This window comes from Penicillium waksmanii (assembly GCF_028829765.1).
Source record: "Penicillium waksmanii strain IBT 27052 chromosome Unknown utg000008l:1.0-5622682.0:1.0-5626561.0, whole genome shotgun sequence".
Taxonomy (NCBI): domain Eukaryota; kingdom Fungi; phylum Ascomycota; class Eurotiomycetes; order Eurotiales; family Aspergillaceae; genus Penicillium; species Penicillium waksmanii.
In genome coordinates, this window is record NW_026643254.1 from 408,682 (window position 1) to 434,956 (window position 26,275).

General features: G+C 47.4%; 10 protein-coding genes across 10 annotated transcripts; 3 read left to right on the forward strand and 7 right to left on the reverse strand.

The window, feature by feature from the left end:
- Positions 1-16: 16 nt before the first annotated feature.
- N7481_008550 (uncharacterized protein) lies at positions 17-355 on the forward strand (the record flags this gene model as incomplete). The annotated part of the gene is made up of 2 exons (XM_057267769.1): positions 17-248; positions 303-355. 2 exons carry the CDS (start codon positions 17-19, stop codon positions 353-355), a joined length of 285 nt encoding a protein of 94 aa, XP_057118446.1.
- Positions 356-3,389: 3,034 nt separating this feature from the next.
- N7481_008551 (bulb-type lectin domain-containing protein) lies at positions 3,390-4,556 on the forward strand (the record flags this gene model as incomplete). Its single annotated transcript, XM_057267770.1, has 7 exons — positions 3,390-3,549; positions 3,607-3,788; positions 3,842-3,859; positions 3,930-3,932; positions 3,995-4,007; positions 4,052-4,077; positions 4,155-4,556. 7 exons carry the CDS (start codon positions 3,390-3,392, stop codon positions 4,554-4,556), a joined length of 804 nt encoding a protein of 267 aa, XP_057118447.1.
- A 6,444-nt stretch (positions 4,557-11,000) lies between these two features.
- On the reverse strand, positions 11,001-13,087 carry N7481_008552 (uncharacterized protein; the record flags this gene model as incomplete). Its single annotated transcript, XM_057267771.1, has 2 exons — positions 11,001-11,821; positions 11,896-13,087. The coding sequence occupies 2 exons, from the start codon at positions 13,085-13,087 to the stop codon at positions 11,001-11,003; spliced, it is 2,013 nt and encodes a 670-aa protein (XP_057118448.1).
- A 1,361-nt stretch (positions 13,088-14,448) lies between these two features.
- N7481_008553 (uncharacterized protein) lies at positions 14,449-14,977 on the reverse strand (the record flags this gene model as incomplete). Its single annotated transcript, XM_057267772.1, has 2 exons — positions 14,449-14,671; positions 14,811-14,977. The coding sequence occupies 2 exons, from the start codon at positions 14,975-14,977 to the stop codon at positions 14,449-14,451; spliced, it is 390 nt and encodes a 129-aa protein (XP_057118449.1).
- An 816-nt stretch (positions 14,978-15,793) lies between these two features.
- Positions 15,794-16,666, reverse strand: N7481_008554 (bZIP transcription factor; the record flags this gene model as incomplete). Its single annotated transcript, XM_057267773.1, has 1 exon — positions 15,794-16,666. One exon carries the CDS (start codon positions 16,664-16,666, stop codon positions 15,794-15,796), a length of 873 nt encoding a protein of 290 aa, XP_057118450.1.
- Positions 16,667-18,376: 1,710 nt separating this feature from the next.
- Positions 18,377-19,838, forward strand: N7481_008555 (VTA1 family vacuolar protein sorting-associated protein; the record flags this gene model as incomplete). Its single annotated transcript, XM_057267774.1, has 4 exons — positions 18,377-18,479; positions 18,544-18,644; positions 18,776-18,903; positions 18,983-19,838. The coding sequence occupies 4 exons, from the start codon at positions 18,377-18,379 to the stop codon at positions 19,836-19,838; spliced, it is 1,188 nt and encodes a 395-aa protein (XP_057118451.1).
- A 129-nt stretch (positions 19,839-19,967) lies between these two features.
- N7481_008556 (uncharacterized protein) lies at positions 19,968-20,401 on the reverse strand (the record flags this gene model as incomplete). Its single annotated transcript, XM_057267775.1, has 3 exons — positions 19,968-20,058; positions 20,127-20,282; positions 20,355-20,401. The coding sequence occupies 3 exons, from the start codon at positions 20,399-20,401 to the stop codon at positions 19,968-19,970; spliced, it is 294 nt and encodes a 97-aa protein (XP_057118452.1).
- An 858-nt stretch (positions 20,402-21,259) lies between these two features.
- Positions 21,260-22,582, reverse strand: N7481_008557 (uncharacterized protein; the record flags this gene model as incomplete). Its single annotated transcript, XM_057267776.1, has 1 exon — positions 21,260-22,582. One exon carries the CDS (start codon positions 22,580-22,582, stop codon positions 21,260-21,262), a length of 1,323 nt encoding a protein of 440 aa, XP_057118453.1.
- A 798-nt stretch (positions 22,583-23,380) lies between these two features.
- N7481_008558 (uncharacterized protein) lies at positions 23,381-23,885 on the reverse strand (the record flags this gene model as incomplete). The annotated part of the gene is made up of 2 exons (XM_057267777.1): positions 23,381-23,706; positions 23,819-23,885. The coding sequence occupies 2 exons, from the start codon at positions 23,883-23,885 to the stop codon at positions 23,381-23,383; spliced, it is 393 nt and encodes a 130-aa protein (XP_057118454.1).
- Positions 23,886-24,194: 309 nt separating this feature from the next.
- Positions 24,195-24,803, reverse strand: N7481_008559 (YoaK family protein; the record flags this gene model as incomplete). Its single annotated transcript, XM_057267778.1, has 1 exon — positions 24,195-24,803. One exon carries the CDS (start codon positions 24,801-24,803, stop codon positions 24,195-24,197), a length of 609 nt encoding a protein of 202 aa, XP_057118455.1.
- Between the last annotated feature and the right edge of the window lie 1,472 nt (positions 24,804-26,275).

The window sequence follows — 26,275 nt, forward strand, 5'->3', positions numbered from 1 at the left end:
ACAGCATATTTCTGCCATGCCCACATCCAGATTTAACAACAATCTCATCTCCACGGCGGTGCCGATTGGCCATATTTATCTAGGGGATGATGAGACGAATTACCTCGGGAAATGTTTTACTGGCGAGGTAGAGAACGTTCGCCTCACATTTGAGGACCAATATGGCCGAACCCGGCACCTGCAGTGCCAAATTGCTGAAGACGTGGACTTCCTCCCTAACGAAAGCGTTGTGCTATTAGAAAACCAGAGTGAGCAGTTTTATGGTTCCGACTTTATGAATCATCGCTGACTATGCACTTCAGGGGTCCACAAGTTTTATCTTCAACAGGGCAGCAAGAAGACTTGGCTGCTTTAATGTATGCAGCTACTGTAAACATTTCTGTTCGTGTATTGCGACATTAAGTCTGCGTTACGCGTTGCTGACTCGTCACGGTTAGTGGTTAATCAGTTGGTGAACCTACCTTGTTATTGTTATCAGGGAGATTTAGACCTCGACATGGTAGGGTTACGGTTCTGCAAGTCGGAACCCGTAGTCGGACCATGCGGATCGCAGGTTCCAACTTTTAGAACTGGAAGCAGACCAACCGTCCTGCGGGATCTCCCGGTTCGCATCTGCAGGAACCTCGAGTACATAATTTTGCCAAGAAATTTCCTATTTTGGGTGCATGAATTGCTGATTCATCCTCTTTTATCACTGGCGTATTTTGCCGAAATATGGAACTCAATAACGAACAGCACCGAAAAGAACCCAGTGTTTATTAATTCATCCAGCCCTTTGCTAGGGCGTCTTATTCAATACTTTGGACCAAAATTTTTCGTTCCGCGTCGGAATGAGAAGGAGAAGCAGAATACATCGAATGACGTGCCTGTTGTTATTCCTTTCCTATAAAAATCTAAGATTCTTCGATCAAAGCTATTCCACTTTTTCTACATACCTCAACCCTCATATCATCTATTGTCACTCAAGCTGAGCTAAAATAATGGAAAATACCCTATGTGGCTTCGCAAACACCGGCCCCAGCGCTACTGCAATCAACGATGAACATAAGAGCTACAGTTATGGAGATCTCATTGCAAGGGCTGATGTCTTAGCGTGTGAGCTACAGGAAAGAGATGACTCTACATCTATCTTACCGTCGATAATCCTCCTATTTGTGATGAACCACCGATATCTGTTTGGATCGGAAATGATCGAAGTGCTCATCTTAGGCTCCGCCTATTTCATCAAGCGACATAGTTTCACCGTTTTCAGGCCCTTTTTGGATACTTTTTCAGGCCCTCATTTTAGGGGCTACTCTCTTTCCTCTAATAATAGTTTTAATAATAGTTTTAAAAGAGCCTTTGTATTGTGGTCGTACCTACCTCACGACGATCCTCTTTTTGGTAACAATACTATGGAGACCTCTTGCCTCCTACGATCTGACTAAACGCCTAGGTTAGCACTTTACAATAGGTTTTGTCTCAAGTACCGAACTCAATGTTTCTATTGAGCACTAGTCAGCACTAGTCAACACTCCAAACTGGAGCCGAGATCCCCGTATGATTATCTCGCGGGATACGAGCACATCTTCACGTCCAAAGTAGTCCCGAAAACAATTTCCTCCTCCGAGCATGGTTTGGCCGGGCTGGCAAATTGCACTAGAACATCATATTCGGACAATAATAAAATTTAGAACTTCGTCTATCGCTCAGGAACGAAACTAAGCGAAACAGGTACTTTGTGGTGTTGAAGAAACAATAGTGATATCAAAAAGTAATGCATATAGCACAGTTCTGCTCCGTAGCGATAGCAGAAGACAACCTGGAAAAAAAGAGCTGTCAAAATGCGCAGATCCGTCAATCCGTCAATGCGTATAGGCACTCACATAGATGCAACTCAGACCTCGATCTAGCGTGAAACCCTAACAAAAGAAAAAGGGGAAAAAAAGACGACGACGACGTAAACATCATTCAACGTTTTGATTGGGGAAACACTGCCCATGATCAGTGAATAGATTTAAATGAGGTGGCCGCTGTTGTGCCACCTCTGGTAGCGGTAAATTACACACCCATGTTGATGAATGTTGAAACACGTCGTCGGCGCTGTTCTGTGGACCGCCGGGAGTATTGGAATGGTGCCAACAGTGAGGGAGGCTTTTTGATATACTCAATCATCAAGAAAAAGCCGCGATGCCTCCGAATACTGCATCAGATCAATGGGTAAATGTTGAACCAGCTGAAATCTGAGAGTCAGCGGTGTTGAGACCCTCACAATTCGCAAGAATTATCACATCGACTCGAGAGTAAGGGTTGCATGCAATGCTATAAGTACCCGAACTCTCGCCAGCAGAATGGTCCTTCTCAAATATTCCCATGTCATCCTGAAGAAAAGAATATCGAGCACTTCTCGATTTCGCCAGCTGCTCTCCTCCGGTATGGACTAGCCCAGCCCCCGAAATTCCATGCACTTGTGATCGACTGACATGTTGTATCGCTCCTAGTCTGTCTATGCCCGACACTGAAATCTGTAAATGGCAGGTAAGTTTAGTTGCCCGATCATTTGAGACCATGCTAACGTGGAAGATGTTTAATATCAGTTCCGTCTCGGCTGTTCCTCTGGAATTTAATCAAAGGAACTGGAATGTTCTCGATAATCAATCCAGGTTGCGAAGATAGTGAGTAATTAAGAGTCCCATAAGCTACCTATGATGATTTATCATAGATCGGAACCATCCACTACCAAAACGGCTCGACCAAACTCGAATGGCGCGCAGCAGTAGCTGGCATGGTACGTTTCGATCACTATGGCAGTTTCGAGAATGGTTAGTATGCGCTGACAACTCTCTGTATAGGAAGCCGATTGTTTTACCATGAGCCAGCCCATGTCTTGTAAGTTGCCCCATGCGATGCCATTACCTATCCCCAATGACCGAGACTCAATTTTGAGCCTCAGTGCGGAGTCTATCTGTTTGTGGCTCTTTGTTCTTCGGAAAATATCGCTGATGTCTCTTGCTCCTCATAGGGTGAATAAAACTTCACCGGCAGCTTTTGGTTCAATAGTCTACTGCCTACTGGTAGCGAGGAAACTATTGGTCTCCAACTGAGTTATACGCACACACTTGAGAAAGCGTCGAGTAAAAGAGTCCTAATTAGCATGGTCTTCGACACCTTCTCCACATCTACCCCACTCTTCAGCTCTCAACCCCTGTGGTCATGGACAGGCTATTTGACTCAGGACGGCCTCAGCTGAGAGCTGACGTGGCGTAACTTTAAGATTCACTCTGACTGGGGATTTCGGATGTCTATATATTCACAGATCCAGCCATCGTTCGTCCCAGGATAATATCGACGTTTTTGTCTTTTCTGTTTCCATCTGCGACTCAATTTGACATACTTAAACGACCATCAACATGCCCCATCTTCAAGATATCTTCGATAGGGTCGAGATCAAGGATGTGAAAAATTTCATCAAAGGCCAGTATTTCACTTTTCCATCATCTGTATTGATCTTCTACAGAGATGGTGAAAGCTTCAGCATTGACCTTGCTGGGCATGTTGGAAATGACAATGGTAGGAGGTTCTGTCATGGTAACTGATGATATCCACATCTAATCGTACCATCCACAGGGGCTTTCTGTGTTCCGGGAGAGAACTTCCACAAATCCTCAAATGGATCGAGAGTTGAAGATAATGGTGGGGGTTGGGAGCTTGCGTCTGGGCTCAGAGAGGCCTGCTCGTCGTCATATTGGTTAGCAAAATTGAAGCTAGATGATTACATCGAGTTTCAAGATGGTCAACTTGTATTCATGGTGAGTGTCCTCTGGTGACTATACAAAATACTATATGAGGGTAATGTTAACAGTCATGGGACATACAGGGCGTGAGTGATAAACAACATTCTATTGAAAGGCCATGCTACATAAGGAGGATGCTAACAATTCTCCACGCAGAATGTAAGTATCCAAGACATTTTTATCAATATGCTAATGTGAAGGACATAACGCTAATACAACAGGATGAAAAAGGAAGTAAGTAGGGATGCTACATTCGCAATTATCTTGACTTGCAACAGATCGAGCTGACAAAGAGCATTTAACAGTCGGTAAGTGGTGAACCGAACATCGCGCAGATGAGACTGCGATCAGATTCTGAGATAAACTAATAAATTCCAAAAGTCAACCAATGAAGAGGACGCAGCCGATGAAGAGGGCCCAGAAACAACAAATCGCCTTAATGTTGGGCAGACCTTAGAGCTCGGCGACAGGCTTGTTTCCGACAATGGTGAATGGACTCTGTTGTTCCAGAGCAACGGAAACCTGGTTCTCTATAGCAGCGGCAGTGCCTACTGGCAGTCCAATACAACGAATAATTCCTCGGGAACTGGATCATTCAACGTTCGACTTGAAGAAGACGGGAACTTTGTTGTCGCGCGAGAGGGTGGAGGCCGGAATCGCTGGGAGAGTGAAAGCAATGACTATGGCGCTATTACACCGTATATTCTGGTCCAGGATTATGGCGATGTTTGCCTATATGATGAAGAAGTCGAGGGTTGCCATTGGTCAGCGCGTGATATCTAGATGGTGTGGCTTTAGGATTCGGCCTTGATATTGGTGGATTAGTAAGTCGTTACTCAACACTAGTCCCTTCAGCCACTATAAGCTAACTGTTAGAACTAGTCTTGACATGGGCCTTTCCTATCAAAACAATCGTGCAAATGTGAGGGATAGTGGATGCTATTAAGCTTGACCTTCTTCTACCCTAAACAAGTGGCTGGATGAATCAAACCTTCCCTGCAAAGCTCCGTAGACATGTATCTGTCAATCAATAAGCATGATACCCAGCCAACCACGAGTCGTATGATGTTAATACCTGCTCGGTCCCTCAGTCTTCCTGGCGGGCATCCATTCCTGCAGTCTCCGCATCCCCGCGAACACTTCTCCGCAGCACCAGGTGTCCACTAAACGAGGGACAACAAGTCCATTTGGAACGCTCGACAAGACTGGGGAAAGCTGGCAAACCTGTGCTGGCTAAGAGAGCCGGTTTCTTTCAGTTGAAAGGGACCTAGTTATAGGCCGCAGTCCGAAAGAGCCTAAATACATTTACTCCTTGAGGTGGTTTTCATCATAATCAAACGATACTCTCCTTAGCCTTATCAGTGATATTTCGGGACTTGTTGCGTATAGTAGTTGCCCTAAGGCGTTAATCTCAATATATAAAGCAATCAAACCATAAAGAACGGGTTATTTGAGCTGTGGCGAGACCGAATCTGCCCGGCCCTAAGGATTTGGGGCTTCGACCACTGGGAACCAAATTAGCCTTTCTACTGAACGTTTATTCCATGATACACTCCTCGTCTTCTATGAGGACCTCTGGGCAGACTACGAGAAGGATATCAAGATCTTCTCCAAAAGACCTAAGTTTCTTTGTCGGCACGGTCGGAACAGCGAAGACCTGGCCCACATTCAGCAACTGAAGGCAGGCACGGCGACAGAGTCCCTCGTTAACACCGTCAGCCGTCATTCACATCTCAGATTCCTTCGCCTTTTGTACTGTTACCACCACCATGAACATTCGATCATCTTGGTGTGGGAACCTGTGGAACTGTTCTTGCAAAAGTCATAGGGTCCAAGTACTCGATCCGGGAAGCAGAACTTAGCTCGATAGCATGGCCAGTCAGTTACGAAGTCCGCTTCTTGCCATTGGAATATGAGCGCCGCGCTCATATACTCCAGATCATCCAGGGTATTCGGTACCTCCGTGACTCAAGCAGAGCCCTGGGCCATCTCACATGCGAGACCATTTTTCTGACCAGTTCCGGAAGTGTGAATATTGGTATGTGCGGCTCTAGCTGCTAATGCTAGGATTGACAGAGTCCGCATGTGTACTGACGCCGTTCCGTTTTCTATCGCTCAGCGGACGTTGATCGCGGTTGGGTAATCGATAGGGAGGACATGAATGCTGCGACGCTGAAGCTCTTGGGTGTTCGCAGCTTGCCTTGCTCGCAGTCTAGATGAGATTCTAAATTACAACCACAATACACTATCCCGATCGGACTCTTGGGAACAGTCGAACTAGGGCCATGTTCCACTAGCTATGTCAGCATGCTTTCCGGTGAATGAGGCTGGTACAGACTTGCCATCAATATAGTCTGGCATCAGCATGGGCAAATCAGAGACGTAGTAGCAGGCGTCAGCTCGATCACACGTGCGCGAGGGCCCGGAACCACTCCATACCGCGGGGAATAGATGTTGACAATACCTGCCAATGCAGATCTGTTTCGTATTTGCTGTTCGTGCGCCATGCAAATCCTGAACTGTGTTAGGGAAAAGTGTGACTGGAGTAGAGACTCATGGTAATTAACCTAGGGTAAATTAGAAACTGATCTGAAACGACTGCTCTCGCGACGAGAGGTCTGGGGTAGATCCAGTGCTGTGGCCTGCCTCGTCACTTGCTCAGCTGCAACCGGGGCATGATAGAGCCATCCCTCAGCCTGTGACCAGAAGCCCAATTCCTTATTGGTTGATACCATCTTCGGAGAGATCATGGTCTTTCTCTTACTCGTCAATGCTCCGCTTCCCTTCGTCATCACTAGATACTGCGATAGCTCACTTGGCGTAGCATGGGACCAGATGATGCCGTCGTCGAGACTTCGAATCGGATATCGGACAAGAGGTGCAGGGCTGCCGGGATACGGAAGCTAATATAGTGACATTTAACCTTTGGTCAAATAGGATGAAGCTGAGAGAGATGAAAATATGTTGGAACTCTACCGTATGGCTAATCAAAGCACACTGAGCCTTCCTAGATTTGTTCCGTCAACGTGAGCGAAATGGACGTTTCAAGCAGGTGTCCTGGAACTTAGTTTTGAGGGCAATGGGGTAGTACGGCACGGTCGTGGCGAGTGCCATCTTGATATTTGTCTTATGACTAGAAAGTTGAATCAGCGATCGTTTCTGATGGATAGAGAGCACAAGATAAAACCCCAAGTAAATAGCAGCCGCACCGAGATCCAAAATGCAGCCCCGGCCATGGGAGTAGACAGAGGTAACGCACCAAGGTGACTTAGAGGAGATCGAGCGGCTCGTGATCGAACGTTTGCCTCCTCATACAGGGAGTAGTCAGCACAGGATGAATACTCTCCAAATTGCCGCTGATGAAAATTCCGTTGTTAGCTATTGCTGTTCGCTGCATTCTGGCAAGGCCGAAGATGCTCCGTAAGGGATTACTTCGATCTATCACTTATGTTAGTAGTAAGCTTATGAAGGAAACCTATAACTTACCGTGCTCGCAGCTGGTATAATTTTTGAGGTCATCCGAGGTCCTTCAAATGATTTCCTAGAGAAGTAGTGGAGGTGGAACTGATCTTGAGCATATTCGATGTCAGCATGATTTCAAATGACGGGGCAGCTACACTCACTTGCTATTTGAAGACTTCAGTATCCAAGAATGATAGGCTAGTGTGATGCAAAAGGTCAGTTAAATTATAAGTGCATGACTTCGAGATCAGTCCATACCGAAGTGTTGCTAGCGAAGACAAAAAAGCAATCGATATTCTTTGCCCCAGAGTGACAAAGGAATGCTTGAGACCGAATGTTCTGTTGGTGAGGGCTCGTGTATTTATAGCATTACAGCCGAGCATTCTGCTTGCGTCGATGCGATGATCATTGTCAATTGTGAGGGCACGAACACAGATGATTCATTAATTGCAGCTGGTTCAACATTTCATCATTGATTTAGTGCAGCACTCGAAGGCATGGTATTTTCCCCTGATGATCCAGCATATGAATTGTTTTTTCTCTCTGTTGGTCTCGTTGAGAGCCGTAAGGATGCCGCAGAAAAGCACCGATGCCGAATATCAACATTCACCACCATGTGTCGGTACGTCATTGCGACGGGTGGGGCGGCAACAGGTCATGCCGTTTCAGTTCACTCACCGATGATGAGCGCCTTATTCAACTCAAAGAACACCTCGTCGGGATCGTTGCGCCTCTGGCTACCTGCTAACCCAACCGCAAGTTTCTTCCTCTTCATCCACTGTTGGTGTCTGCCTCGTATATCAGAGAAAACTTTTACGTTTCCGTGGAATAATTGTCTGCCATCAGCCTCGTCTTTGCGTAAGGCAATACCCACATCAGCCTCCCGGGAAGTAAACTACATGTAAATAGAAGCCAATTAGTGCCATGAAGAGCCCACATACGCACAAGTATTGAATGCAATTATTGGTTGATATCTGGCCGTGGCTCCTAGGAGCCTGTGGGTCGTCAGTATTATTACTATAATTGGATACAATGAATAAAATTATATCGGCAGATCAGTAGAAATGATTAGTCCAAATTTGGCGCTGAGCTCCTAGGAGCCTGTGGGTCATAAATTCCTTGTTATCATTTGGTCGTGCTAATAAATGATGTCCATCGCATTTAACCCCCATCCCGGTGACATGAAATGCCCTGTGTGACGAAACTCCCCCCAGGTACCTGCATATTCGAGCACGTTCACTCCCAATTTACATATGGAATATTGCCTGGGAGCAGCAAAAGAATTATCATTTGATTCCCTATTTGATCTGTCAGCGCATCGAGTGGTATTTTACCACTAGCAAGCGATTGATTACCCAGGAACCCACATTTCTTTGTGTTTTGTATCGTAAATTAGCAACCTCGGTGTAATAACCACCGAGTATACGCACATACGGGGGGGTATTTCAACCTGCCCTCAATCGCATGCTTATTTCGATTCAATCAATCAATCATTTCATCCTGAATTGGTTCCGCTCGATCTCATTCGTCCTGAATGCATACTAGTCCATATGCTTCTAGCAAGTGCTGATATAGTTTGAGATTTGGCGTATCCGGTTGTTGAAATGGACAGAGCCGACTTCAGAGTCACTAGATGGAGACTGACGGAAGTGCCTTCCACAAATGACACACTCCTTGTAGCTTTGCTGACCGGGTTGCCCCATTTTAAGTTTGCCGTAACCGCATTGGGTGGGGCTTAGTGTTATCACTACTAACGCCCGGCCCCACTACCCACTGATCGGTGAGCTCTGATGTTTTTTGTACTTCTTTCCAGCCCACAAGTTCGTCGATCTAATACCAATGATCCAGTTCTGTTCTCCCCAACTCCTTGAACTACCGACGTCCGAGGAAATGAATCATTTGGCCCAAATTGGTTGGTAAAGTCTATTTCACATCTCCCTTAAACGCATACTTACCGCCATACAGACTTTGTCTCCGATATCGACATCCACGCAGCCTGGCAGGAGTCCTCTAACGTACCCGCTGTACCCCCCTGCCTTGCTACCGACCGTCGCGGATTGAAGCAAAATTCACTAAACTTATCAGGTGTCTCCAGCTCTGACCTTTACGGGCTATATTTGGTCGCCTGTCTATTTTATTCGAATCACGAAAGCCAGCAAAACTTTCCGTGGACAGGTCCGGATCCTCTGTCTCCGTCTACCAAGGCGGAGGATATTTTTGTGTACTTTTCTGCCTTCTTGCTATCAGAGGAAGTCTACTGGGTGGAATTCCGTCCTTCAAGATTTGACTCGCTCAGCGATGAGTTGATCGGTGAGCACCTCTTTTTCCTGCCACGAATCGAGACAGCGATGGGGAATCTGTCTCGGGTGCGCGAGCAGATTCTCGACATTATCCCCCAAGTATGCTCTGCAGCGCAGACTGCCCGCTTCCGACTGTCCATGTGGCCCCGCTTGGAGCCCCTCCCCTACATTCAGCACTTCATGATGTCACCGCAGTCTACTCTGCCTACCTTGTCATGCCTCGATCCGCGGGTTTTCGTCAATAACCTCCACGGGAATTTTAGATAGACCTGGGAGCTGAACTGGAGATGCAGAATTGGAAATGCATCGAGTCTGTTCAGGCAAGTAGTACGTTACAGAGGCTAGTGCCGAGCTACTCACCTTGCCAAATGAACTCTTTGAATTCTAATATTAATTATGAGGCCAAATAGTGCCGAGAAAGACCGCCACGAACAGATTAGTTGATGATGTCTATTCTTTAGGACCCTTGTCACTTGGACTCCACATTTGGTGTGTCAATTAAACAAGAACCCATCGTTTCTGTCTCACGGGCCGACTGGACGCCACTTGACCATGTCGACCAACACAAACGAACCCTTTCCCCCAAACTAACTCTCATCAACCACCTCGTGCCCGAGACGGTAGGCACGCTTCAACTGCCGATAATAGTATGTTGAAAACTTGAAGAAGCGCCTTCAAGCCAGTCTACTAACAAAAGTACTAACCCGCGAGGACCCGCCACGATATCGATAGCTGAGATGGCATATACTGAAAGGAACAATGTATGGGCTCTAAGGAGGCACTGCATATAATAGGCCATGTATTGGTAGATTAGTCATAGTTGCCCTTTCGGCTTAGCCGCCGGGCGTTGATGAATTGTGTGTGTGTATATGCAGCGTGCAAAATTGCGGAAAAGAAAATTGAGAGTTCGAAAATTGAGAGTTCCCGTGCGATGCATTTTCAAGTCCCGGGGGAGTAATCAACTTGAACGTGGGGTATTATATGAGGGGTAGCTCGGTTTACGTTCCAGGTACTTAACCAAGCACACTATTGCTATGGGCTATGGGCTCCCCCTACCTGCGCCCAAGTTCACATCTTATTAAGATTCTGATTTCGTCCCTAAGCAATGATCTAAGTTAATTTACGTTGATGAACCTGGATGTGATAAATGGGCGGGGTTTAGGCGGACAGGCTGGTCACCACTTGGGAAGATGGCCCGAATCTAACTATGTTCTGGTTATGAACAATGCACCATTCCATCATCCAGAGCGGATTGCACAGAAATGCGTGGACAGGGGTGAAACTGGCCCTCCGCGAACCAGCCATGTAGCGGCCGGGAAGGTTACCCTACAGGACGCACTGGCCAGTACGTGAGGGACGCTGACTTTCGGCGAGGGCGATCTGTTTCAACCCCCGCCTGGTCCTGTCGAGATCCACCTAAGGACTGCACTGGAGAAGACGATTACGGCGGAAGGTAGTCGTTATATTACGTTCCGCACCACTTCCAAAGTACATTTACCAGCTGCTGCCGATGCAGTGGTTTAGCAACACAGTCATTCATGCCCCTGGCCAGGTAGGTCTCGGCATCGCCCTTCAAAGCGTTCCCTGTCAGCGCAATGACAGGCACAGCTGCATTCATTTTGCGAATATGCTCTGTCGCCGTCAAGCCATCCATGACCGGCATATTGATGTCCATCAAGATCAGGCTGTAGGCGAGTGGCTTTGATTTCACCATTTGCACGGCTTCCGCACCGTCCCAGGCGGCATCCAACCGGTCAAACCCGAGACTATTCAGAAGCTTTAGCATGATAGTGTGATTGATCTTGTTGTCCTCGACTAGCAGGATATGCGTCTGCGGGGCAACCTTCTGGAGGAGGACAGAAGTATCAAGCGGCGTTTCGTCTTCCCATGAGCGCGACTGATTTGCTTGAAAATTCGATGTATCGACGCGACCCACCTTTACGGCCATCCAAAATACGTTGCCCGGCCCGTCGGGATTCGCATGGAAGCCAACCGTTCCATTCATCAACTCGGCTAAAGTTTTGCAGATCGAGAATTCCAGCCTAGTAGCCGGAAAACTCTTGGTGGCTGAGTCTGCAAATTGGGTTAAGGGTTCGAAGAGAGAATTGATAGTATCATGTGGGACGCCGACCCCGGAATCCACTACCCGAGCCGTGATGATATATGTCTCAGGATCATCCTCATCGACGGTGTACGTGACATCGACGCGGACATATCCGCATTCTGTGAATTTCACCGCATTGCTGACCAGATTCTGCAGAACCTGCCGGAACCGCAGCCGGTCGCCTTTTACGTTTTGGGGAAATTGGGGGGGGCAACGGTACACCCTAAGACTACCCCGGGCTTTGTCCCCGACTTACATTTGCGGGTCACCATGCTGACCTCGTCGGGAATACTGAAGATATCTGTGTGCAAAAGTAAAGGATCCGACGACAGTTGGGAGTAGTCCAGCAAGTTGTTTATCACCTGCATGAGGAACTTGCCTGAGTCCTCGAGCATGGATGCATATTCGCGCTGGTTGTCATTCAGCGGTGTATCCATAAGCATGGCCAGAGCCAGAGACATCCCGTTCATCGGGGTGCGCAGCTCATGCGACATGCTGGCCAAGAAACGAGACTTCAGGTTGGATGATTCTTCGAAAGCATCGATGAGGCGCGCTTCAGCTGCTCTATGTTCAGTCATGTCACGGGTGACCTTCACAAATCCCACGTGGCGGCCATATTGATGGGTCGCCGTGATCATCACATTGGCCCAGAATCGTGTGCCATCTTTCCTGTAACGCCATCCTTCGTCCTCCACCTTGCCCTCCTGTAAACAAATCTCCAACTCCCGGGCGGGCTTGTTCTTCTCACAGTCCTCGCGCCCATAAAAGATGGAGAAATGCTGGCCGATGATCTCTTCGGCTGTGTACCCCTTCAAAGTCGCGGCCCCCGAGTTCCAAGTCGTGATGTGACCCCATGTATCCAACATGAAAATGGCATAGTCCTTCACGGCGTCGACAATAACTCTGTACAGCTCGTTCGGATAGACCTGTTCCCCCATGACCTTCAATTCAGCCATTTCACGTTTCGCTTTTTGCACCTCCATGAGTACGTATATCAAGTCATCGTCGTCAAAAATCGGTGTTATGTGGAATGCGATGTCTACATCGTTCCTCCCGACGCGAACATTGTTGATCACTTGAACGGCCCGCGTGGCGATAGCCATTCCCAGCGCACCACTTAACGATGCGATGTCTGGGGCCAGGATCACGCGCGGTGTCAACGCGTACACGCTAATGTTGATTGTCTGGTCCCGAGGCGTATCGGACAAAGCCTCGTAGCTCTCAGAGACTTCCACTACTTGTAGGGAGCCGTCTAATACAATCGTTGGTGTCGGTGTGCAACGGTAGATCCGTAGAATTGTATGACCGATGCATGTGCTAGTCGGCACGCCGGCCGCAATTGCAAGATTCTGGGGAGCCTCGTGCTCAGGAGCCAGCGTCTGGGCCGTAGGTTTGGCAGTCAAGGTGACATTTCCGGTCCGACAGTCTTCCTCTTGGTCCAAATCCATCGTCGGATCAAATCGGTCCTAACCACTCTGAGGGAACAGAATTCGAATGAGCGAATGACTGATTCGTTCAGCCAGTCGGTATCAAACGGTCAGAAAGAAGGAATATTAGCTTGGGGTATAAAGAGACTGGCGAACAAAAACGACGAAACGCCAGACACGCTCATATTACGGGTTAGCTCGGTTGCTGAAAATTATCAGCTAGGGCACAGCGAAGGTCGTTTGCTCAGTGGCGCAACCAGGGGCCATAGACGAAAGGCCTCCTTTGGATATTTTCCAAGGTGGCGCACCGCTGGTGCTTGGGCGGAGTTAACTATCTAACCGACTTAAGAACAAGTCACCAGACCCCCAACGAATCACATTTGCCCAATGCCAGACTCAGAAATCAAAAGCTCAACTTTCGGGTTCCATCATGTTCCAGACTAGTTTTACGGAGCTACATTTTTCCGACTTGATTGCCGAAACCGAGATGAAGCAAGGGACCACAAGAGGGCGAATCTAGTCAACAGTTCGACGGTTTGGCTTTTGGTGAACTTGTCACATCGCCGAGCTAGCATCCTCCCTTTCAGATGTAACAGAACCTGTGTGTACCATATCTTAAATTTACTACGAAAACCGACGAAAGATAGTTGGGCCAATCACTTTTATTCGCTTACAGGCAGCCAATAGTTCGCTTACAGACAGCCGAAGCAGAAGTCGAAAACGTGTTGTAGTTCAGAGGTATGAATTGTGTTATTGTTCAGAGGGAAACATTAGGCTATATATATACAACAAGAAGAACAAGTTGATTGGAAATCAACTTGGTTCTTCGTATAGATATCTCCGGATTAATTCCGATGGTTCGGCTTGCTTCCTGATCTGTACCAGCTTCATATCAACAAAACGGATTACCCCTCAGACACTCGTGCTTTCTTTCCCAGCGACCCACCCAGATCGCGCTAAACTAGATCTGGGTCATGAAAACCCCACTATTCTTTCTTGATGTATCCGTCGTAGGTCATGAAAATTACCGTAATTGCCGTTACCGGCCTTATGGACCCATATTTGCCAAGACGCCCTGGCCATAGCCTACCTAGTTTTAGCTTGGCCTCGATTGCACCAGTTTTGAGGATCCTAACGTCCCCCCCTCCCCATCCCAGATTTCCCTTTTTTTTTTTTTTTTTTTCCTCCCGAAACTTACAAAACTGTTGCACTGTGGATATGCTAATCCAGAATAACAAAACTTAATTCTGCCTCATATCTTATTCGATAAACATGATTTTTAAATACATACATCTGACAATGGTGGCATATTTCGGGTCTCAACGGGAAAGTGACAGATAACCGAAACAAGCTCACTTCGGACCCAAATTCGGTCTTGCGTTTTAGATACTATCCTTATAGAAGGAATTCATTGCTGTTCGAGCAGATAGAAGACTGTCATTCAGATTGCCGATTTCTTCCTTAATGAGGGTAAGACGGAACATCTCAATTGCTTCTGCGACCTCGCCATGTATACTCATCATCGCACTGACTCTTCCAATATTTTCACAGCTTTCGTGAAATTCGCGGAAGCCCAACGCCACTGCACATTGTTGCAGGGATTCACTGTTGAAGATCAAAGAAACAAAGTCTCTTTTCGAACTACCCATGAGCATATATCGTCAGAATGCCAGTTCACCTCTCTTAATTGCCTCAAGTTATGCACTCTGATTAAGGCAGGTTTGCATCGGGCATCAGCGCTTACAGGGCCATCTCCATATAGTCCACCTTCTCCTTGCCTCTTTCAATGAAGCCATAGAGCGCTGTTGAGCTACTCTTTCGATCTTCTTCCTCATCCGTCTCCAACAACTGGGAGAAGACGGTCATATCAAGTACTCCCTTCATCTTGATGTTGAGTTCATTGTTTTCCATGATCCTTTGAGAGGCTATTAGATGATAAGTTAAACGCCAAATGAATGGGTCGGCTTGCCTTTATAGCTCTGTACTATGGAATCCTAGAATATAGTATTCACAGTGCAGCAATCTCATAGGTTTTGGAAGGAAACCGCAAAAAAGAAAAGAAGTAGTCTTGGGGTTTTGGGTGGGGTGGTTCCACAAGACTGGTGCGATCGAGGTAAAGCTAAAACTCAAGCTAGGCTACCTATGGCTACAGGACATATTTGCCAAGTGCTGGAAACTGCATTTGCGGTAATTTTGATGATCTACCAGAAATTCATCAAGAAAAGCTGGTGGGACTTTCCTTGACCATATTAGGTTTAGCGCTACTGAGTGGGGCGCTGTAGAAACAACATGCAGATACGGAAGGATAGTTCGGGGAAGGATAAGACATAAGAGAGAGTGCCAGGATGAGGAATTGATGTACTGGCTAGGTAGTACTGAACATGTCCAATAGAATCAGATGATTGATTGATTAAGGATCAGAGTGGTTGAGCACCCGTGAGAGTCTGTATCGTCCAGTTTTGGTGTGTTACGGCACCGTACTCCGAGTCTAGCCCGAATACCACGCGAATACCTCTGGAATTGGGTGGACGATGAATATCCTATCCCGAATGGGTCTTAGTGGTATTTTACCACTCCTTCGGTTGGACAGAAAGGAAGAAGAAAAGAATCCGGGAAAGATAACGTTAACGCAAGAACAAAACTCAAAGACTATTAATTTCCCCAAGTCAAGAACCATCTCACAACAAAGCTTCAAATCTATAGGCTACAACCTAGCATGGATAGCCATCAATCTGCCTTTTCTGATTTGTCAGGATAGTGAGACATTGCTGCCGGCAACGATACAAGTCTTTTTTCTTTGTTATTTGCTGAAACCACAGTAGTTGCCTGCTGAACATCACTTGCAGTATCCTCACTAAGGACCCTTCCCGTCATCTGCTCCACGTACCGCTTGATGTACCCCTCACACTGTGAATGCTTGAGGATTTCAAGTCGCAGATCCAACAACTCGTATTGTAGCCTATTGGTACCAGCCAACAGTTCCTTGTTCCTAGCGGCTTGCTTTTTCAGAGTCGATTCGTCCTGCTGGTTCTGTAGTTTTCTTTTTTGACGGCATCGTTTCGCTGCTTGTCGGTTACGTTTGAGCAGCAGTTCATGATGGGCTAGGGGCATTAATGGTTTTGATGGTTGCATGGTTGATTTGGTATTGGAGGCAAGGCTGCCATTTACCAGTTCAGGCTTCGGCTTAGTAGGTTCGATAGAAGCGATGGAGTTTTCTCTGTTCGCATTCGGGCCGTTGGGTTGTGCTTTCATATCCGAGGAGACGCATTCTTGCGTAGTCTTCAGATTTTCGGCCTGTCTCAAGGCCGATGGTGCAATGCACGATAGGCTAAATATCTCATTCTGTGATATGTTCTGGTTGAGTTGGAGGGGAGAATATGGTTGTATTGATGATGCGTCCAAGGTGAGGTTGACTGACTTTGGGAAGATCTGATTGAATTCTCCCAGTGACAAAACTGGCGGTGGTGAAATGAGGGGTAAGCCGCAGAAGGAGTCATCTTTTACCTCGGTGGTGATGGCGTCGAATGGGATAATGTTTACGTCGTCGGGGCCTAGACTGTCGATACCGTTGAGCCACGTAATGTTTTTGAGATTCCCCATTGTCGTCGTTGTTGCCGACTCAAAATCCAAAAACTTACGGAGACCTCGGATTGTTAATGTATGTGCTAGGTTTAAATGGGCTGAAGAATCTTTTGATCTGCCTGGCTATGTAAGTAGTTCACGGAGGAACTAGCAAAGTAAGCCCGGCGGAATTTCGTCTTATGTATACCAGTTTTCTGTAGATAGTGGACGAGGGTGGTTGGACGAGCGAATAGATCTACGACTCTGTCAAGTCATCTTACAAAATAGAATCCATTATTTACAGAGGGGCAAGATTTCAATCCAATAAAAACCCGTCCTCGAATTTCCCCGCACTGTCCGGTGACTCACTCTTTGGGGACAGAAATCGACCGGATATTTGGGCCATCGAGTGAGGAGGCTCGGGAGCCTAGTCACCTACCTCGACCCCTCAGAGTTTGCTTTCCTACTAGATCAAAATACGAATACAGTACATATGTACTTAGCCTAATGGGTGAGGTTTACAATCAATCGCGGAGCAACACACAGGCTACAGCAATTATATATTTCCATGCACACACATGTAGGTTATAACTACTACTTCCAAAAAACGGACTTAGAGCTTCGTCAAATCCTGTCGTGACCGAATTGCCGTTCGTGTTGTTAGGCTACCCTCGAGGCGCGCGGCTTCGAACTCGTTGTGACGCCCCGGCGAAGTCTAGAACGGCCTCGGCCGCCCTAGCCCGGGACATATGTACCCGTCAACCTCAGGCTCTCGGTCACCACGCTCTCCAACTCCCTTGCCGTCGCTGCGGCCTGGCACCATCTTCACCCCATATTCGTAAGCTGCACCCCGAACGTGGTTTGTCTAATTTTTGTTGGTATATTTTGAGGAAATTGGCAGCTTTGAGGATTACAAAGTGGTCTCCGGTCACACTGTCAGCTCAGATGGGAAGTGGGACCCTAAGAACCGATTCGGTCAAATTTCTATCTTTTTTTTTTTCTCATTTTTAGCTAACCTTAACTCATTTACTAAAAAGGAATTCTCTTTATTTATTTCATCTATGCCTGCCGACGAGAGTCTTTGATTTTTTTTTTGGCGTTGGCAATGAACACGTCTAGTTAGCAGGACGCAGGAAACGGCCACACCCACCGCCTTTCGCCGGAACTCATTAGCCATAAATCAGCACTTGCTAAAAGTGTCAGGACCAGTATGCATTCAGGACGAATAAGACAAAGCGGAAACACCTCAGGATAAAAAGATTGATTGATTGAATAGAAAACAAGCTGATGAACTGAGGGGGTGGTCAAATTCCACTAAGACCCTTCAGGATAGGCTTATTCGTCGTTCACCCAATTCGTCCTAGTATGGTTTCATAACAAGCCATAGTTCAATTAGAAGAAGAGACCCCTGAGATCGCTCAACCGATCTCAATACCTTCAATCAATCATCTGATTCTATTGGGCATGTTCGGTACTAGCCAGTAGATCAATTCCTCATCCTGACATAAGCATTCGATAGGGGGCAGGTTGAAATACCTCTGTATGTGCGTATACTCGGTGGAACACAAAGGAATGTGGGTTCCTGGGTAATTAATCCGCTTGCTAGTGGTAATTTACCACTGCATGCGCTGACATGTAAACTCGAGCTCCTGAGAATTGGAGCTTTCGCCTCCGCAGGCTGTGATGTCATCGCCATGATCAGGCGCCTCTCCTGGGTGTCATTAATTCTTCCTATCCCATACCTCGGACATGGCAAAAATTATTCCAGAGGGGCTGAGATCCACTGACATTGGCCTCTTTGCCATGAGAGCAGCCCAGATCGAGAAGACCAAGCCTGTGATTGCCTATTGGTGTGAGTCTCAACTCCCTGGATGCTGCAGTGGATGTTGGAGCTTACTGAATCGCCAATATCGCAGGCCACTTTCACATAGTGAATCAGATCATCGGACGGGGTCTTCATAAATCCAACGATGAAATTAAAACCTACACCACCAACCTGGTGGATAAGCTTGAGCAGGTTCGCCGAGTCCCCAAACTCGACCTCTTTCCTGCTCTTTACTACCTGCTCTTTACATGACTGACAACGATTGTGACTGACAACGATTGTGACTGACAACGATTGTGACTGACAACGACGCTGTGATATAGTTCAAAAGCGAGCATTCTGGCGATGAATCGGTGGTGGATAGCGTCGTGGCGAGTGCACTCGTCGAGCGCTTTGGGTTGGAAGTTTTCGCTCGCGCTGAAGATGCTATGAACGCTAACAAGGTCACAAAGTGAGCTCCCAAATGTTGCTTGTGGCTACCAAGATGCCTCTTCTCTGATTTTACTAGGCAAACCGCAGATACATTCCAGGCAGCGGCTCTATTTCTCGAACTACGTCAAATCTGGGGGGGCTCTGGACCCGGAAATTGCCGGAAGGATCAAGTTCGGAAAGTATCATGCAGTCCGAATTGTGAAGGCGATCAGGAATGGCGAAGATCCCAATGCGACGAATCCTGTTCCAGAAGAGGAAGCACAAAAATCAATCGCCAATCTGGAAGTTCGAACATTCGATGGATCGGTAGCGGAACAGCCCTCTCCATCCAGACAGCCGCCAATCGAGAAAATTCCAGAAGAATTCGACTGTCTAAAAGGGCGGGAGCTGACCCAGGAATTGTCTCTTGATGAATCGCTTCACACTTCCCGAGCTTCATCACTTCAGTGGCCGCCTGCAACATCGAATCATGATATTCCGTCTGTACTCGATGATATCCCTGGTTCTCCTGCGCGAACAAAGGAAATCAGCAATCCACAACCAGGAGACTTAGAACTCTCCTCATCCCCGGGGACAATTGGGTACTCTTCTCCAGTGCCGGGCCTACCAGGTATTCCCGGGGCCTCAAATACCTTGCACTCCTTTCCATCACCAACCACTGGTTCTTCAATCGCCGTACCGGCCTCAGATTCGTTCCATGAGCTATCGGGCACTAGCTCTCATATTCCGCATCCTGCAGCTGTGCCGTCCGGACCACCTCCAGTCCTACGTGCATCTCTGGCTCATGTGCCCACTGGACCACCAAGTCAACCATCACAGTCGGTCGACGAACAGTCTATCTCTCTGGCACAGAAACATGCTCACTGGGCGCTCTCTGCGTTGACATTCGATGACATCGACACGGCCATAAAGGAATTCAAGAACTCTCTGAGACACCTGGGTGCAGCGCGTTAATATTGCTCTTTTAAGACATAAAAGCTAAGGCAACCGATAAAACTACTCCCGTTATACATTGTGATCGCAGTAATACCTTAAAGATCCCTATATTAGCTGGCATTGAACTACTCGCGTGAAATGGGATCATTATTCCTCGGGACTTTCGCCACCCATCCGAATCAATTCCTCGTATGCCTTCTTCTTGTCCATTTTGGTTACACCAGGACTCTTCTGAGCTCTTAAGTAAATTAGGGTTGTTAGCCATATCACATCACTGTAGCCACTTTCATTGATTTCAGCACTGACGCTTCAGGTCCAGCAGGGACTTTGCTCAAGTCTTTGCTTTGACCACCTCTAGCATTGTATAGCCTTTTGCATGACTGGTCACAGTCAAGATCTTGATCAAGTTGTACTTGATCGGGTCCCTTTACCTCATCTGAGGCATTTGGGTTGCTTAGTCCTCTGTATTGCAAATTGTAATTAGCGTTGGCCATAGACCCTCAGCGTTTAGTTGCCAGGTGGTAGTCCACGAACGACTTATAACCTCTCATAGCATCTGGGTTCTCTTCGGTATTGGACATGTCGGGGTTCCTAGCTCATCAATTAACTCCTAAATATATTCGTCGATTGATAATAGTGAACAATGCGTGAATAAAATGTGCAATGTCTTTATACCTTCTGATCTGTATTACAAAACTAGCGTGTTGTGTCGTCACGCATCCGTCATCTTCCGCCTTTAGGCATATGACGTAATTCATCACGGAAAGAAGGGAATTAATACAGTCTGTCGGAAGTTGTCGTTACAGTACGGACTAGTACGGGCATGGCCAATTGAGTACTTGAGAGTGTTGATTTTGAATACTACGGGAAGTACAGAATAGTTATAACTAGTTATGCGATGTGGGCTTAGTAAGATCGTTTAGAGCCATGCAATCATGGTTGAAAACAGGCATGTGGGGGTGCTGAATATTCCCCGGGCGCACTAGTAAAACTGCGACCCTCTTTTGTCGACACCATACAAAACTGTATGGTAAGGGGGGCACTTCAAATTGAGACTCCTTGCTATCTCATTCGTGCATGCTAATTAGGGCCCACACCTGCTCCGACAAAATAGTGGGCCATCCACGAGCTGTTATGCCCCTTTTGATAAGGTGGGTAATTAACAATCATAATTGGCTGCTTGTATATCCACCGGCTCTGAGGCGTGCGAACTATTCTACTGAGCACTGCCTTGTCATGACGATCAAGACCCAAGAGGACTCTCCTATTAGGGGAAAATTGGACCTAGATTGGCCCTGCTTGTTGAAATATCCTCGGGGGGGATTGGGCGATTCCTGGACTTTATAACCTAAGTCTCATAAGCTGCTCTCCCGAGCGCCGAGGGACAAAAAAAAAAAGAAAAGAAAAAAAAACCAATTTCCAACTGGGACACGCAACGTTCATTCAAAGTCATCCAGCATCAACCGCTTTCTCCTTTCATTCGAGCTCGGTCTGCCATATTTTCCTTTCAACTCCGCAGATTGCTCGCCATGGCTTGTTTCGGGGACAAAGACCGGTCGGCTGGTTTTTGTCTTGTTAATCGAAGGCAAATCAGAGGTAGAAGATCCAGCAGGGGCGGACTTTTGGGTATGTGAGCCAAACCGACTGCTGTAACGTCTTTCAGTCAGATGACGAAGTGCCTCATCCGTCATTGATCCGACTAATTGTGCTGAATTACCCTGAGAAACAGCTCTTTTGATGTCGAACAGATCAGCCAAAGTAGTCACTACTACTTGATCGCTGTCGCCCTCCGCAATCACCTCTCCAATTCTGTATGTTTTCTGATTTGACACTTCACTTGCAACTCTGCATACCTCTAAGCACTGCTTAGAACTATTGATATCTTCTTGTAGACGAGCCCTCTCTTTCTCATCGCTAGGGTCGTTTTTCAAGATCAAGCTCTCCAGACGATTCCGGAGCTGACTTATGATCAATGAGAAGCTATCACGATTCTCATCCAAAGCTTGACGTGTGAGTAGTTGCGCTTGGAAGCGTTTGTCTCCATCATCTTCTGCGTTATTTTGTGATCGGTCTTGCAAAAGAGAAAATTCTCGGATTCCTATGGATTCGATGCAATGTCTCGCGTCTTCGCAAACACGAAGACACTGCTTGGTAACCTCGCGTTCGTCGTTTAAATCCACTGTTAAATCAGAAGAACCTGCGCTGTTGATGTTAAATCGTTCCACTTTCTCGTCGATTCGTTGCAGATGCAGCTCGAGATTATAGACTGTATCCTGAATCATCTCATTGTATTGCTTGAGGACGTCCTGGGATATTTTGGCGGCATGTCTTGGGGACACGTTAGCGAAACCTCGAGAATTAGGCAAGGTGACAAACATGTTAACGGTACCTAAGCCCACAGAAATTGTAGACTTGTAGCCAGATATCATTTCGATGAATTCGTTGATGTCTCCTCTCATGAATTCCATTTTAGTCCAGTCTCGAATGCTTGTTTTCGACTTTCGCCAAAAAGACTCCATCGACTCTTCGAACTCTCGACAAACTCTGCTGCATCGGTCGATTGGACTCTGCAGGAGCTCCAACATTGTAATTTCCTCGTCAATGACACGCGCCAAGGACTCCAGGATTTTTGTGAGGTCTTGAAGCTCATCTTGCAGCCTTCCGAGGGTTTTGTCACGACCTCTGTAGCGTGAGACAGCACCGTATAATGATTTTGTTGATTGAACTGCGGCTGTTATGACAGCAAGCGCTGAAGCAGTCATACTTATTGGATCAGCCATCATCTAAATCTTTTGCAGGCCCTTCTTGTTGATGCTATTTAGGGAGAGAAACGTATTGAAGGAGAATTGTTTCCTCGCCGGATAAAGGGCGGGGTAGGGGGCTTTCATCACGTGCCTAAACTGATTGGCTGAGTTTAGGCGTCGCCGAAACCCACGCACGAAAAACCAACATACGGGTTGGGTTGGGTCTTAGTCAGCAGATCCGCTGTCGGAGCAGCTGTGGACCTAAGTAGCATACACGAATGAGATAGCAAGGAGTCTTAATTGAGAACGTCCCTGTTACCATACGATTTTGTATGGACAATCTATCTACCGAATATTACAATCACGTTACTAAATACAACATATGACAAAACAAAGCTCCATATATTCCGACATGAAGAGAAGTTTGGAGTGCTCAGCTCGACCTAGTGAGCAAATCCCGACGAGGTTAAGCACTAAACCAGAAAGGGAACGCGAATGCAAAAGGTTTCAGAGGAAATTTAGCATGTAGCTGAAAAGATCAATGTGGCGGGCGCGCGATGAAGGGCGATTCTTATCCGCTCTCACTCTGTCTACGTAGCCAAACATTGAAAAATAGTTGGGCTCCATAGCCCCTCGGCGAAAATGTTCCAGCCGTAAACAATTTCTTTATCTTCTATCGGGCGCACAAGCATGATGTGCTCGCCGCTGGCTCAGCTAGTATCTAACTCATAGATCAAATCACAGTATTTACGTAGATATACGAAAGTGGTCGCTTATATTAGCCGATGTACTATGAAGTCGATACTCTTGGCAGGGCTAAGAGGTCCCTTTATCGCCTTCAGGCTCTTCCACCATTTCCTTACCCGTGCTGGAGCTAAAGGAAAGTGACTCGGAAGATTGAATTGAACCCCCGCCGGGACCAGCCTCGTCGGTTTTTTCCGGGGAACTTGGCGAAGTCGGGAATTGTATCACGACCATCAACGCAGCCACTCTGCCAATCAAGCTTTCTCCGCCCTCAGCACCCATCGCGGAGAAGGTGTGATCTGTGAGCAGGGTTGCGGCGCTGCCGCGGACTGAGCGGGTGATTGCGGACGCAGTAATGAGATAGACATCCACGAGGAAATTCCGCACTGCGTTCCGAGCTGGTGGAGAGGGTCCGATAATGAGGAAGATGGATTGACTGGAATGCGAGAGAGCTTTCCGAGATTTGATAACGAAAATTTAAGAAAGGTAATAGGTAATAGTTAATAGTACCTAGATCTGGTAGCTCAGCGACGAGGCGTGTTTGGTAGTATTGCGTAGTCGTGTGCAACAGTTCCATACTAGACGCTATACTTCATAAACGGCCGCCATATGGTGAGGAGTAGGGGAAGTCACACTCGAGAAGCTTTATGAATTACGAAGATGGAGGGTCAGGCAAGGATACAAGGACTCTGTGTAATCTATATGCAAGTGATTTTCACATCTCTACAGAATTCACAACTCGACTGACCTTTACCAGGATAATTGCTGCCTGAATGTTTAGGCTGTACATTGTGGCCCGAGAATCATGGCCACCAACACTCCCTGGTTTCCTTCCACTTTCACTCTGAAACTATTCCAACTTCAACTTCCCCAACTACTCCAAGAATCATGCCTTGGTTTTCCACATTCCCCAGGATCCCGCCACAAGGAATTTGATTCCAGCAGCCAGCCAAAGGATTGGAGCGATGTTCCCTGTGGCCTTGGTGACCCAGCCCCCAACAATGGCACCCGCCAGCGTTAGAACGAACGCTATGATACGACGGTCCCGCTTGTCGTTTCGCAAGAGAAACAGTTTCGGGTCCGACATCAGATCGCAGAGCAGACTGGTGATTACCACGGTCGGAATCTCGTTGAAGCCCAACGCACGACTGGCCACGATCTGTCCTGCCGACTGAAGACTAAGAAGCACGATCGGCACTTCTTGGTCCCATCGAGTGATGGATTGTGATAAATCGTCATCGAGAGCACTCGACACAACTCTTCCCTGAACGAGGGCAGCTGTTATGATGATGATGCAAGCTTGGATGAGGAAAGACAGCATCAGAGACCCCCGACGCCGTGCCCCAATGATGCGATTGAGCCGTGCAAAGAGGAAGCAGCCGATCACAAAACACACGATCGAGGTCAACGAGTGTGCCCATCCGAACGGACGCGGGTTTTGATTTGAAGCTCCCAGTCCCACGAAAATGGTATTCCCTGCAATGCGAGACATCATGGAATATCAGCATCTCTACACCATCTCAAGCTCATTGATTGCTGATTGTGACCAACATCGCGTTCATACCAGTTTGCATAGACACAAAAGTGTTATAGGCTGCTCAAGTCAGTTCGACCAGCCTCAACTTCCAAACCAAGCCAACAAGACGACGCTCGTACCCTTGTATATTGTACTATCCACCAAACCCGAAGTCAAGCAGCAGGTAAACAATAACAGGTCGGCATGGCGAGGATCGACCTCACCTCCCAAGAACCTGGATAATCCACGAAAAGGTTTCTCAGGTTGTTCCATTGCAAGTGACAGAAATCAGAATGTATGACGGGAGACAATTTGCTCTTGTTCCTATGGGGCTAGGAACTCGCCGGAATATGTGAGAAGCCTAGGCGAGGGTCCTCCCCTCCCTGTCGGTCCGTCGATCTCATCCTTTTTCGGGAACTCCTCTTTCTTCATATCGGGGATGTGTGTCCTTCTTGGCCTGAGGGGCAAAGCGAAACAACCCCCCACGGATGCTGGCTTCCAAGACGAGCAAGCCTGGGCATGGACATGAATCTCCGCCCGGAAAGACCGAACAGCCTCTGTCACCATTTAGCCTTCGGGTAGATCATTCTTCGGCCGCAATCTGAGCATTGGGCGGAGTGTCTGACCCCCGCCTGGACCGGATATTTTGCCTTGCACACCGGCTGAATAAGGTGGTCCTGAAGCGCCAAGAAGGACTCGGGGGGAATTTGTGGTGACACTCAGCGGCTTGGCGCCGTATCTGGTCTTGCCCCTGAGATCCACCACACCACCCACCACACCACGGAAGTTGTGTCACAACGGCTTCTCGTGTGTGGGGGATAGAATTAAACTTCCAGCTTTGTTTGTGATCGTTCTGCCCCCTCTATGGGTCGTCATGGCCGAATGATGAGCCATAGCTTTATGTTCCTTGAAATTAAGTTATAAGAGCAACTTTGAACTGACGGATATACTCCCCTTTCCCCCTCCGAAAATGGAGGATACCACGCTGTTACGCTCCCATGGCTAATGTGGCTGCTGATCTCCCGAAAGATTAACTGCGAAAAACGCTTGGCGAACTGGGGTTTGAATAATTGAATCGCGGGCCAAGAATTATATCACTCCCGAGCACTGCCCCCTTCACCCCTGATAGGAATTTGCAGATGCAAGTGAGAATGCGACTCATGCGCAGCTGCATATGCATTTGCCGTCACTGGCGTCTTCAGACAGATTATCTTGCCTGTGTACTCCGTGTCAATTGCCTCTCTTCTGCCTCGCCTATCCCATGCTACTCATTTTGCCTTTGTCCGATTGGATCGCAGTTCCGTTATCAGGACCGGAGCCTGACGATTTCACCACCTTCTTCCATCCGTGCCGTAAATGGCTTGACCTTATCGGGAATGATAGTCATCCTAATATCTCCTCGGCGGTCTTCACGCCTTCATTTCCTGGCAGGAACTAACTGGGTTACCATG